Here is a 12,823-nt window from a genome sequence, read left to right as displayed (position 1 = left end):
AATTACAACTGTATACATAGTGCTACATGTACTATAATTACAACTGTATACATAGTGCTACTACATGTACTATAATTACAACTGTATACATAGTGCTACATGTACTATAATTACAACTGTATACATAGTCCTACTATATGTACTATAATTACAACTGTATACATAGTGCTACTACATGTACTATAATTACAACTGTATACATAGTGCTACATGTACTATAATTACAACTGTATACATAGTGCTACTACATGTACTATAATTACAACTGTATACATAGTGCTACTACATGTACTATAATTACAACTGTATACATAGTGTTATTACATGTACTATAATTACAACTGTATACATAGTGCTACTACATGTACTATAATTACAACTGTATACATAGTGTTATTACATGTACTATAATTACAACTGTATACATAGTGCTACTACATGTACTATAATTACAACTGTATACATAGTGTTACATGTACTATAATTACAACTGTATACATAGTGCTACTACATGTACTATAATTACAACTGTATACATAGTGCTACATGTACTATAATTACAACTGTATACATAGTGTTATTACATGTACTATAATTACAACTGTATACATAGTGCTACTACATGTACTATAATTACAACTGTATACATAGTGCTACTACATGTACTATAATTACAACTGTATACATAGTGCTACTACATGTACTATAATTACAACTGTATACATAGTGCTAGTATATGTACTATAATTACAACTGTATACATAGTGCTAGTATATGTACTATAATTACAACTGTATACATAGTGCTAGTACATGTACTATAATTACAACTGTATACATAGTGCTACTACATGTACTATAATTACAACTGTATACATAGTGCTACTACATGTACTATAATTACAACTGTATACATAGTGTTACTACATGTACTATAATTACAACTGTATACATAGTGCTACTACATGTACTATAATTACAACTGTATAGATAGTGCTACATGTACTATAATTACAACTGTATACATAGTGTTATTACATGTACTATAATTACAACTGTATACATAGTGCTACTACATGTACTATAATTACAACTGTATACATAGTGCTACTACATGTACTATAATTAAAACTGTATACATAGTGCTACTACATGTACTATAATTACAACTGTATACATAGTGCTAGTACATGTACTATAATTACAACTGTATACATAGTGTTATTACATGTACTATAATTACAACTGTATACATAGTGTTACTACATGTAGTATAATTACAACTGTATACATAGTGCTACTACATGTACTATAATTAAAACTGTATACATAGTGCTAATATATGTACTATAATTACAACTGTATACATAGTGCTAGTACATGTACTATAATTACAACTGTATACATAGTGCTACTACATGTACTATAATTAAAACTGTATACATAGTGCTAATATATGTACTATAATTACAACTGTATACATAGTGCTAGTATATGTACTATAATTACAACTGTATACATAGTGCTAGTACATGTACTATAATTACAACTGTATACATAGTGCTACTACATGTACTATAATTACAACTGTATACATAGTGTTACTACATGTACTATAATTACAACTGTATACATAGTGTTACTACATGTACTATAATTACAACTGTACACATAGTGTTACTACATGTATTATAATTACAACTGTATACATAGTGCTACTACATGTATTATAATTACAACTGTATACATAGTGCTACATGTACTATAATTACAACTGTATACATAGTGCTACTACATGTACTATAATTACAACTGTATACATAGTGTTATTACATGTACTATAATTACAACTGTATACATAGTGCTACATGTACTATAATTACAACTGTATACATAGTGCTACATGTACTATAATTACAACTGTATACATAGTGCTAGTACATGTACTATAATTACAACTGTATACATAGTGCTAATATATGTACTATAATTACAACTGTATACATAGTCCTAATATATGTACTATAATTACAACTGTATACATAGTGCTACTACATGTACTATAATTACAAATGTATACATAGTGCTACTACATGTACTATAATTACAACTGTATACATAGTGCTAATATATGTACTATAATTACAACTGTATACATAGTGCTACATGTACTATAATTACAACTGTATACATAGTGCTATTAGATTATTCTTCTATGACTATATTATATGCAAATTCCTATATTATATGCAAACTCCTATGAAGTTTGACGTTTTATTGACCAGTTCACGGAAGGTGGACAGACTACACGCCGTGGTCTGCGTGGTCAAAATGTGGGAAAACTTGCGGTATTGGCACTCGATTCCGGATCCAATACAGATCCTGTACAAACCCCGCCCCAAAGCACGGAGGGAGACCCTGCCAAGGACTTACCATTAAGAAAGAATCGGATCAGTGTAACGACAGAGAATGCCCAAGTACAAAAATAATGATTACTGATTCATGTTTTAAGTACATGATCAACTGTTACGAAGATGAAACTGAATTGTAATGTGTTGTTACATAATACATGTCCAATTACAAGAGTATGGTGATCATTTTATCGATTGTTTAATATAGAATGTAATTAATGCGTTTCTGCATCGTTTCCCCTCCAGTTAATGGTGGCTGGACATCCTACACGGTCGCGGATAACTGGACAAGTTGTTCCGTGACATGTGGACAGGGAATATCCAAACGTGTCTTGTCCAGAAGCTGTACCAATCCCATGCCTCAGTATGGCGGGAAGGACTGTGATGACGGGTACACTAAAATAGAAACCAAGACCTGCAAAGTCAAGGAGTGTCCAGGTGAACGTTTCATTCTGATAGGCAAATTTCTTTAAATTTTTGAAATACGTTTTACAAATATGTCAGAAACTCTCCGTAGTAATATATATATATATATATATATATATATATATATATATATATATATATATATATAAAGTATTTTACAAAAAGTTGCATTTAACACTTTTTTTGTCGTACATCTACATTTGTACATGTATGCTGTTTGGATGTTGGTGTTGATTTTTCATTTCTCGATAAAGCACCGAGCTTTCAAGTTAATATAAAACCTTTATTTCCAAAAAAAAAAAATATGTCCAGTTTAACCCTTGACCTTAGATCTCAAAATAACTATAGCTGCTACACGAGAAGAAAAACATATTTAGCCTTCAACTCGACATTTAGATATATCGACGACGTTTTATCTATTAACAATGATCATTTTCATTCATGATTGGATACGCAAGAACTTGTTTTCTGCGTATGATGATATGATCAGTTTTTAAATCGAGGCAAGCTACTGACAAACAAGTTGATGTTACAGGGGTTTCAACAGTCTCGTTTAAAATCAGCATTTCGCAAATTTTATGGTCATTATAATGACTTAGTTTGCCAATACAACCTGTCATTGGGTCAAATGCTGTCTGACTGTTTCATACCAATTGTTAGACCGTTCTTTACATACTGATTTTGACTGCGGATTACTCCGTTTACCGGATCAAGATATAGGACTCACGGCGGGTGTGACCGGTCGACAGGGGATGTTTCTAAAAACAATTTTAAAATTCTATAAAAGATACCACATACGTGTAAACGTGACAATTTGTTTTATGTAGTGGATGGTGGATGGACAAATTTCACGGCCTCGGGCACCTGGAGCACGTGTTCTACAACCTGTGGAAATGGTTTAAAAACACGGACACTGACACGCACGTGCACAGATCCAAAACCTCAACATGGCGGGAAACAGTGCACAGGGTCGGCCACGGAAACAGAAAACAAAGTCTGTCTATTAAAATACTGTAAGAATAAGCACCACTAACATTTTTAAGTGTTTTCCACCGAAGGAAGTCATGTAGTAGTTACTTATTAATTACACAGGTTAAAATATTTTAAATTGATTGGTGTTTTCTTAAGGAATTGCTGTAATTTTGAGTTTCTAAAAACACATCTCATCAGTTCACGAAATATCAAGAAGACTGCATCGCATACAAAATCTTCTCTTCGATTTTAGGTGTGTGCAAAAGCAAATGTCCAGGTAAGAAATTTTAAAACATTAGTGAATACACAAGAAACAGCAAGAGAAAATGCATATATATAACAGTATGTCCTCAAAGTGCAAATCAATCAGAAATACACGGAATATATAAATTTCACGAGAATCTTTGAGGAATATTTTGGAGATTTTCAACACAAAACTGAATTCAATACAAATGCGCAGTCTAAGAGTAAGAATGAATTCAGGGGATATAGACATCGTGGATATACATTTCAGCAATAATATTGATGTTATACATGTTAGGTTTGACGTGGCGCGCCGGAACCAAGAAATGAACCCTTTTGATCTTCCGTCTATGATGCAACCACGCTAACCACAAGGCCAGACCACCGCTTGTACAGCAACCAAACTATTTCACAAAATTCTATAACATATTGTTTTAGTATCCACTGTATTTAAACAGAAAAATAAGTTTTAAAATCAGTTCTACATTGTGAAAGTATATTAAAAGTATTGATCGTTGTCAGGTATATTTTCCCATGCCACACTTATTTCCATGTTACAGTGGATGGAGGTTGGTCTACGTTTAGCTCAGGTGGAAAATGGTCGACATGTAGTAAAACCTGCAACGAAGGAACGCAGACCCGCCTACGTACACGGACGTGCACAAACCCAGCCCCCCAAAATGGAGGACTTGCTTGTCTTGGTGAATCTACTAAAACAGAAACAAAAACATGCCTGATAAGAAAGTGCCCAGGTAGTTTACAATGAATTTCATTTATTTATCGGGGGTTAACTTTATTCAACTTCCCAATCTCATTAAAATCAGATCTTTGATCCGCTCCGTTATTGTTATGTCACTACAGAGCGGATCAAACATCCGATTTTAATTAGATTGTTCAACTTCCCTAAATCATTACGCACTGTACATATGGATATATTGTAAACGACTTTGGTGTGCGTCCCTTCATATCGAAAATGTCCCAGAAAACGTTCTTTAACAATATACATAATACTGCAATTGTTCTTTAACAATATACATAATACTGCAATTTAAAACAAAGAAAGCTTACATGTATTTCAAATTATGAACACTATGTAAACAAATATGTTCGTTTTATAAAATGAGAGGGAAAGATGTATTCGCATGATTTTTTTTATATCGCACGTTTAACTGGAAGGGAGAAAATGTGATTTTTCCGGTGAAGACATCAACCCAGGATCTTTATTACCCTGACAGGTATTTTCACCTGTCAATTCCAGAGGCTGGTCTACGACACCAAATGTAACATATAAGAAACGAGGAAAAGGCCTGTATCAAGTAAAAGCCCTTCGTTGATTTCTTAAAAGCAGTGTAAGATATAGGAAAGGAGAATCAAACCCGGGATCCCCGCATTGCTGCTTAGGTGCTCTAACCACTGAGCTACCCAGGCCGAAATCCACGGTCCGTATAGTCCTAACTACAACATTCCCCCCTCCTTTAATTTATCTTCACCCTCGAAGACACACATCCCAGATTCGTTTCGCCCCTGGCAAGAATATAAACTGAAGTTCAGAAGTAATGTAAAGGAAAGGAGGAACTTTTGGGGCTGGACCGGGAACCGAACCCCTGCATTACTAGCCAGGTGCTCTAACCACTGAGCTACCGAGGCTGAAATCCACGGTCCATATAGCTCTAACTACTATACACGCTAGCCCTATATGGATGAGTTCATTTTTTATTACAGGGGTTGAAGGTTATTACGTACATCATATCACGAATAGATATGTAAATTCATTGAACCAACATTAACTACGCAGGTTTAAGTTAGTGAAAATAAATTTAAAAAATTTAAATTACGTTGTTATATTAGTAAAAAAAAAAATTGAATGTTTGAAAAAGTTCAACTCTTAGGGGTACATCCTGTACTTTGATTTGAGTTTGAACAGCATCAATGATTCTTGCATTTCCAGTTTCGGGTTATGCGTATACAGATCAAACATACCGATATAGATATTTTTGTATGTATCAAAGTTTCTTAGACTTTTTGCCACCAAAAATCAGTTGCCTAATTTAGCACTGCATATCTATCGTAAATGTCAGAAATTAGAAACTATTTAAGTTGTAATCAATAAACGTTTGTTATTCCAAAAACATGCATCCCGAATTTTGACACACGAGTGTTTTCTTACTGATTTTTCTTCAGAGTACGCAATTATGGAACCATATAATTTCATCGGAAACATAAGTCAGACAGCTAAATTCACCTGCTTTGCCAATCCGCCTGACGCCAAATGGATTACCATGAAACTCATTGATAAATCCTCAAAGAAAACAGTGATAGAAATATCCAGCAATGGGACCATTCATTCCAGTAACAGTCGAGTGACGGGTAGCATTGAAACCCGGGCAAACCAAGTCACGGGGTCCTTTTCGTTTGTTCTCTCCCGTGGCCCTGGAGTCTGCTCCTTGGTTTCCGATTACCAATGTGATCTGAAAATGGCTGACACAACCGCAAAAGCCGTAGTGGACGAGAGCTTCCTAGATATCACAGGTAACAGTTAGCGAGTGTCAAAATCAAGAAGAGCTTGTTCTGCGTATGATCAGTTTTTTAATCGAGGCAGGCTATTGACAAATAAACTGATGTTACAGGAACTTTTAAAGTCAGCATTTCGCAAATTCTATGGTCGTTACAGCTATCTAATTTACCAATACAACCTGCCATTGGGGCAAATGCTTTCTGGTGTGTTTCATGCCAATTTGTTAGGCGATTCTTTACACACTGATTTTGACCACGGATTACTCCGTTTACCTGATCAAGATATAGAGCTCACGGCGATTGTGACTGGTCGACAGGGGATGTTTACTCCTCCTAGGCACTTGATCCCATCTCTGGTGTGTCCAGGGGTCCGTGTTTGCTATATTCTTAAATTTGTATTCTTTATACACTGATTGAGATTGATCATTGTTCGTATCTTCACCTTTTCATAATATGTAGTTACCAAATGTTAAAACCAAGACGTATAATAATTAGTGAATGTTAAAATCAAGAAGAGGTACCCTAATGATCACAGGTAAGTTAGCAATGTTTATTTAATTAAGAACCATGAGTATTGCAGTAAACAGTTATATCCCAAGTTAAAGTCAAGATGCATAAATATCATCGGCAATACATGGCAAATGTAACAATCAAGAAGCAGAATGATTACATGCTAGTAACAGTTAGAAGCTAAATTCAATAAGCATAAATATTACAGATAACAGCGAATGTTACGATAAAAAAAGCTTAGTTATTTTAACATTTAGCGAAATTTGAAATCAAGAAAAACCATTCTGATAAAATTATATGTACACCATACCTCAGTTGTTTCCCTTCTCATTTCAGCACCGCCATCAAATGTAAATGTGTGGCTCCAGCCGTCATATTCTACGAGCGACAAGTCTGTTCAGACAATTAACTGTACTGCTAACCTCGGCGTTACATCCACAGTCTCGCTGGATCTACAAATCAAATTCAACGGCGCCTTTGTGGCGTTTGATGCCAATGATGAACTCTCTCAGTGGATCATAGAGGGGTCACGGAACGCTGATTGCAGTCAAACAGTCAAGGTCACATATAAAGTCCCGATGGTAAATCCGAAAATGGACGGAGTAGAGGTCCGTTGTCAGGCAACGGATACAAGGTTTAGAGCAATTGTGTATTCCAAAGTGATGAAACTGAATATAAAATGATTTAATCTGGTTTCTGTGAGGTTTTCTTTCGAGGTCCCTTTTTCTGGAATGCGTGCCCATTCAATGTCACAAAAATGCATATTTCTATAACGTAGATTTTTTAATAATTGTGTAAAATCGTATACACAGCGTGAGTTGCAAGTTTTGCATTGGAAACAAATACTATGGATTTGGAAATATGTTTTCCTATCATATTTGTTTGATGCAATAAAGGATTTTAAAAAGATCGGACGAATTTGTTATGTAATGCAGGGGCGTAGAGCTATACATCTACGCAAAAAAACTGAATATTAGTGAAAACTGAAATACGTATGTAAATGGTAATAGGTTAAACGAACAAAATGTAAAAATAAAACTACGATGTAGGCCTACAGGTACTAATTACGAGTAAACTGCTTAGTTAACATCATTCACCGAATTTCCGTGTCACATTGTTTGCATGGTTCTAATATTTGAAAATTTGATTATAGCTTTCAAGTAGTCAGAGGTGGACATGGGGACAAAATGTTGTCTTTGTATATTTTCATATATAAAGCCACGGCTTCCTTTTATTTTTTAATATTCACAGTGACTCAATATAAGTTTTATTTTTCAATATTCACAGTGACTCAAATATCAGTTTTATTTTTCAATATTCACAGTGACTCAAATATAAGTTTTATTTTTCAATATTCACAGGGACTCAAATATAAGTTTTATGTTTCAATATTCACAGGGACTTAAATATAAGTTTTATTTTATCAAATATATGTACACCGAAACTTTTCTCTAGTACATGTACCCAAATGAACTCTTCCAGAAATGCACCTAATCGCACATGTAATTCTCAGAAATGCACCTAATCGCACACGTAATACTCAGAAATGCACCTAATCGCACACGTAATACTCAGAAATGCATCTAATCGCACATGTAATACTCAGAAATGCACCTAATCGCACACGTAATACTCAGAAATGCGCCTAATCGCACACGTAACACTCAGAAATGTACCTAATCGCACACGTAACACTCAGAAATGCACCTAATCGCACACGTACTACTCAGAAATGCACCTAATCGCACACGTAATACTCAGAAATGCACCTAATCGCACACGTAACACTCAGAAATGCACCTAATCGCGCATGTACTACTCAGAAATGCACCTAATCGCACACGTATTACTCAGAAATGCATCTAATCGCACACGTAATACTCAGAAATACACCTAATCGCACACGTAACACTCAGAAATGCACCTAATCGCACACGTATTACTCAGAAATGCATCTAATCGCACACGTAATACTCAGAAATACACCTAATCGCACACGTAACACTCAGAAATGCACCTAATCGCACACGTAATACTCAGAAATACACCTAATCGCACAAGTAACACTCAGAAATGCACCTAATCGCACACGTAGCACTCATAAATGCACCTAATCGCACACGTAACACTCATAAATGCACCTAATCGTACACGTAATACTCAGAAATGTACCTAATCGCACACGTAATACTCAGAAATGCACCTAATCGCACACATAATACTCAGAAATGCACCTAATCGCACACGTAACACTCAGAAATGCACCTAACCGCACACGTAATACTCGTTTACCGTAAGGGAATTACCATTAAATTTTATGCATTTTTTTCCTTTGTTTACATTGTTATTCACATTAATTGACTTTAGCACAGGGACTTGCTCGCGTTTAAAAAAAAATGTAAAACCTACTATTATTTACAGTTTATCTTAAATGCAAGCAAGATCACGAGAAACAATGTTTCACAAACTTAAAAAAAAAAACAAAAACAAAAAAAAAAAAAACCCTCCACTTCATCACCATCATCATTTATTTAAAGCTGACATACATATAACTTACAAATCGTGACTCCGTGGCTTGGTCAGTTTAATAATGCTGTCCCGGTACATACATTTTGTCAGGGAAATGCCAAAGAGGGGCGTTTGATGCATATACCGGGTATATTGAGAGAATTTCTGGACGGGAGAAACAGCCGGCAATATGGCTACATGTAGTCTATATATAAAAACTTTTTTCATGCAAGTCGAACGCATTTTAAGTGCGAGAGCGAACTCCTAGTCAGTGATGTGCGAACTCCTAGTCAGTGATGTGCGTTCCTGGTCAGTGATGTGCGAACTCCTAGTCAGTGATGTGCGAACTCCTAGTCAGTGACGTGCGTTCCTAGTCAGTGATGTGCGAACTCCTAGTCAGTGATGTGCGTTCTTAGTCAGTGACGTGCGTTCCTAGTCAGTGATGTGCGAACTCCTAGTCAGTGATGTGTGTTCTTAGTCAGTGACGTGCGTTCCTAGTCAGTGATGTGCGAACTCCTAGTCAGTGCGAACTCCTACTCAGTGATGTGCGAACTCCTAGTCAGTGCGAACTCCTAGTCAGTGATGTGCGAACTCCTAGTCAGCGATGTGCGTTCTATATACACTAAAGGGTTGATGCTTACTAGCATTGCTTGATTGAATTAACTGTATTATGTATAACGAATTGTGTGGAAGATGAGATACACTCACTTATTGATTGTCCTTTATATACAAGTGAAAGGCAGGCCTTTTTCACAATACATGTATTTCTAAATATAATACAAACTTTTTGAATTTGTCAAGTAAAGAAAATTTCTGTAGCTTATGTCAAACGAAGATAATATGTTGTTAACCAAGCTGGGTCAATTTTTAATCAGCATTTTTGAAGTGAGAAACAATGATATACAATGTAAGAGGTAAAAAATGTATAAGTTTCTATAAAATAATGTATACCATAGATTCTACACTGGGACAAGATGTACCAGGTATAACCCGGATGCTTATTCTACAAATAGTCATTATATATCACAGATTCTAAAAATTAATTTTATATATAATACAATATTATTATACACATACAATGTATTTCTGGACAGCTTAATTTGCTGTACACTCTTTTTTTCTGTATTTGGTCTTTAGATTGTCATTTCCCCCCTTCTTTTCTTTAGCTTGTATGCCCGACAGGGCCCAGAATTGGATTTGTAAATAAAATATATATGACCGAAATTTTGGTTTTTGCCAATGAAAATCTAGTTGTTTTGATCTTTTTATGCGTGAAATTCTATAATTAATTTTTCTTGGGGGAGTTCCCCACCGGAGAAAGGGGAGATAATCTCCTCCTGGGCTGCTCCCAGTTTGGCTTTCCGCACACCAGCTGAAGTTAACCAAACAATGAATGCCACTAAGAGTTAGTCCGCTTTTGTGTGTTATATTAAAGGACTGGGATACTCGAAACAAAGAGTATGTGAGTTTGGAATTTTTGAGAAATAGTTTGTACATGTAGGCTTTATTACTCTATACTTGTGTCACGATTTTTCCCCAGCATGCAATTAAATTCAGACTCTTTGGTCCGCTCAGGGAGATCGCTACACAAGGCGATCTGTATGCACATATATATATATATATATATATATATATATATATATATATATACGTGAGTGGATCAAAAGATTTGGCCATTAGGTTATAAAACTTTTACCATACTCATACAAAACTCAGCCATTTTGTTTTGAGTACAACTCTGAGCAAGCTTCGAAACATACTCGAAAAATCTTGAGCATGTACTCGAGTATGAGAATGATTTTATAAAAGTTTTATAAGATTTACTTTAGAGTATTCATCTAGAGTACGATTTAGAGCACAGAGTTTGAGTATGAGAACGTGCTCAAAAAGTTTTATAACTTCCAGGCCTGATCCCCTGCATGATACTCACCCAGATCTTGAACATATTGACAATGATATAACATGCTAATAAACCTCCCACACATATAATTTGTCATGGTATTGATACATGTACACGTGCATATTGCGTTTATTCATGTTTAATTTACATCGTAGTAATTTAAAACCCTGTGATATAGATATTCTTTCAATGTGTGTGTGTGGCGCATCTAATAATCTTAACAATATTGTATACTCAAAATAATATGTTATTTAAATTAGCAAAGTAGTCTGTACAATTACCCATGTTCTATGTCCAAATTAATAGGATTGAAACCCCTCTTAATTCCCTAATAATTTTTCATATGGATATATTTTGTGTATTTATGTTGGATTTACATTTTGGAAACATCTTTTGATATGGATATTTTTCTCCGATTTTATTGGGTAATCATTGACTCTAACGTTATGCCTGAGTCAAACCAGTTTGATTTCGTCTACAACTTTCCAACCCTCTAGGCCTCTGCAATGTGTCAATATCGTAATATATAGTCTTCATTTAATGAATGGACACAAACCAATACTACATACACCTTTTAACTATGACTGAATACTAATAATACTTAAACTAAATTTAAAAATAAATAAAACAAGACTGACATACCTTCTATTGATTAGAATAACACTTTTCGGAACCCGCCCCCATAGCTGGATGAAGTTTTTGACCCCCCCCCCCCCCCCCCCCCCCCGAAAATCCTGGATCTGTCATTATGAAGGGGGGAAATTAAATTTATAATAGTGAAATAAATCATATATGGAGACTATATTTCCCCCCATTTAGAATCACTTTAATTTTTTTTTTTTTAATTCATACTGATACATAATTTTGAGAAAATAAGATTTGTGATAATCCGGAATGAAAGGGTTCCATCGATTAATTTCTATTTTACACAACTTCCTGTTAAACTAAGATGGCACCTCGATATGTCAGTTTTTTCAATAAGATTGTTTTCTTGCTGAATATTACATTTGTATTGGGTGTAGATCTACCGAATTTATCAGCAATTTTGTCCCAGGAACCGAAAAGTACCAGGGATGCGACTGGGACGTTGCTGGTATACGCCGGAATCGACCAAAGAATCACATTAGTCGGGAGGAACTTTGCCAACACGAGCAAAATAGCTTTCACCACTGACGTTCGTTCACAGAGGGAGACATGTGATGGACAGAGAACACAAACTTTTCCAATTATTTCAACAGAATTCAATGGAACACTAGCAACTGTTGTAGTGAACTTAGCTAGCCTCGAGAGTGGGAAGTCGTATTACTACGTGTGTTATTCCGAGGAAGGGGTGGAGAAAT

The 12,823-nt window shown here is 35.1% G+C and overlaps 1 protein-coding gene across 1 annotated transcript in view; it reads left to right on the top strand.

The window, feature by feature from the left end:
• LOC125657781 (uncharacterized) overlaps positions 1–12,823 on the top strand; it is a 71,973-nt gene that overhangs the window by 26,834 nt on the left and 32,316 nt on the right. Inside the window, exons 6-13 of the mRNA XM_048888547.2 lie at positions 2,285–2,476; positions 2,657–2,848; positions 3,664–3,849; positions 4,062–4,085; positions 4,612–4,803; positions 6,233–6,580; positions 7,412–7,683; positions 10,956–10,960. Coding sequence (XP_048744504.2) covers positions 2,285–2,476; positions 2,657–2,848; positions 3,664–3,849; positions 4,062–4,085; positions 4,612–4,803; positions 6,233–6,580; positions 7,412–7,683; positions 10,956–10,960 — 1,411 coding nt within the window. The remainder of the gene's footprint in view (positions 1–2,284; positions 2,477–2,656; positions 2,849–3,663; positions 3,850–4,061; positions 4,086–4,611; positions 4,804–6,232; positions 6,581–7,411; positions 7,684–10,955; positions 10,961–12,823) is intronic.

Source organism: Ostrea edulis, chromosome 9 (assembly GCF_947568905.1).
Source record: "Ostrea edulis chromosome 9, xbOstEdul1.1, whole genome shotgun sequence".
Taxonomy (NCBI): Eukaryota; Metazoa; Mollusca; class Bivalvia; order Ostreida; family Ostreidae; genus Ostrea; species Ostrea edulis.
This window is presented reverse-complemented; position numbering and strand designations above follow the sequence as displayed.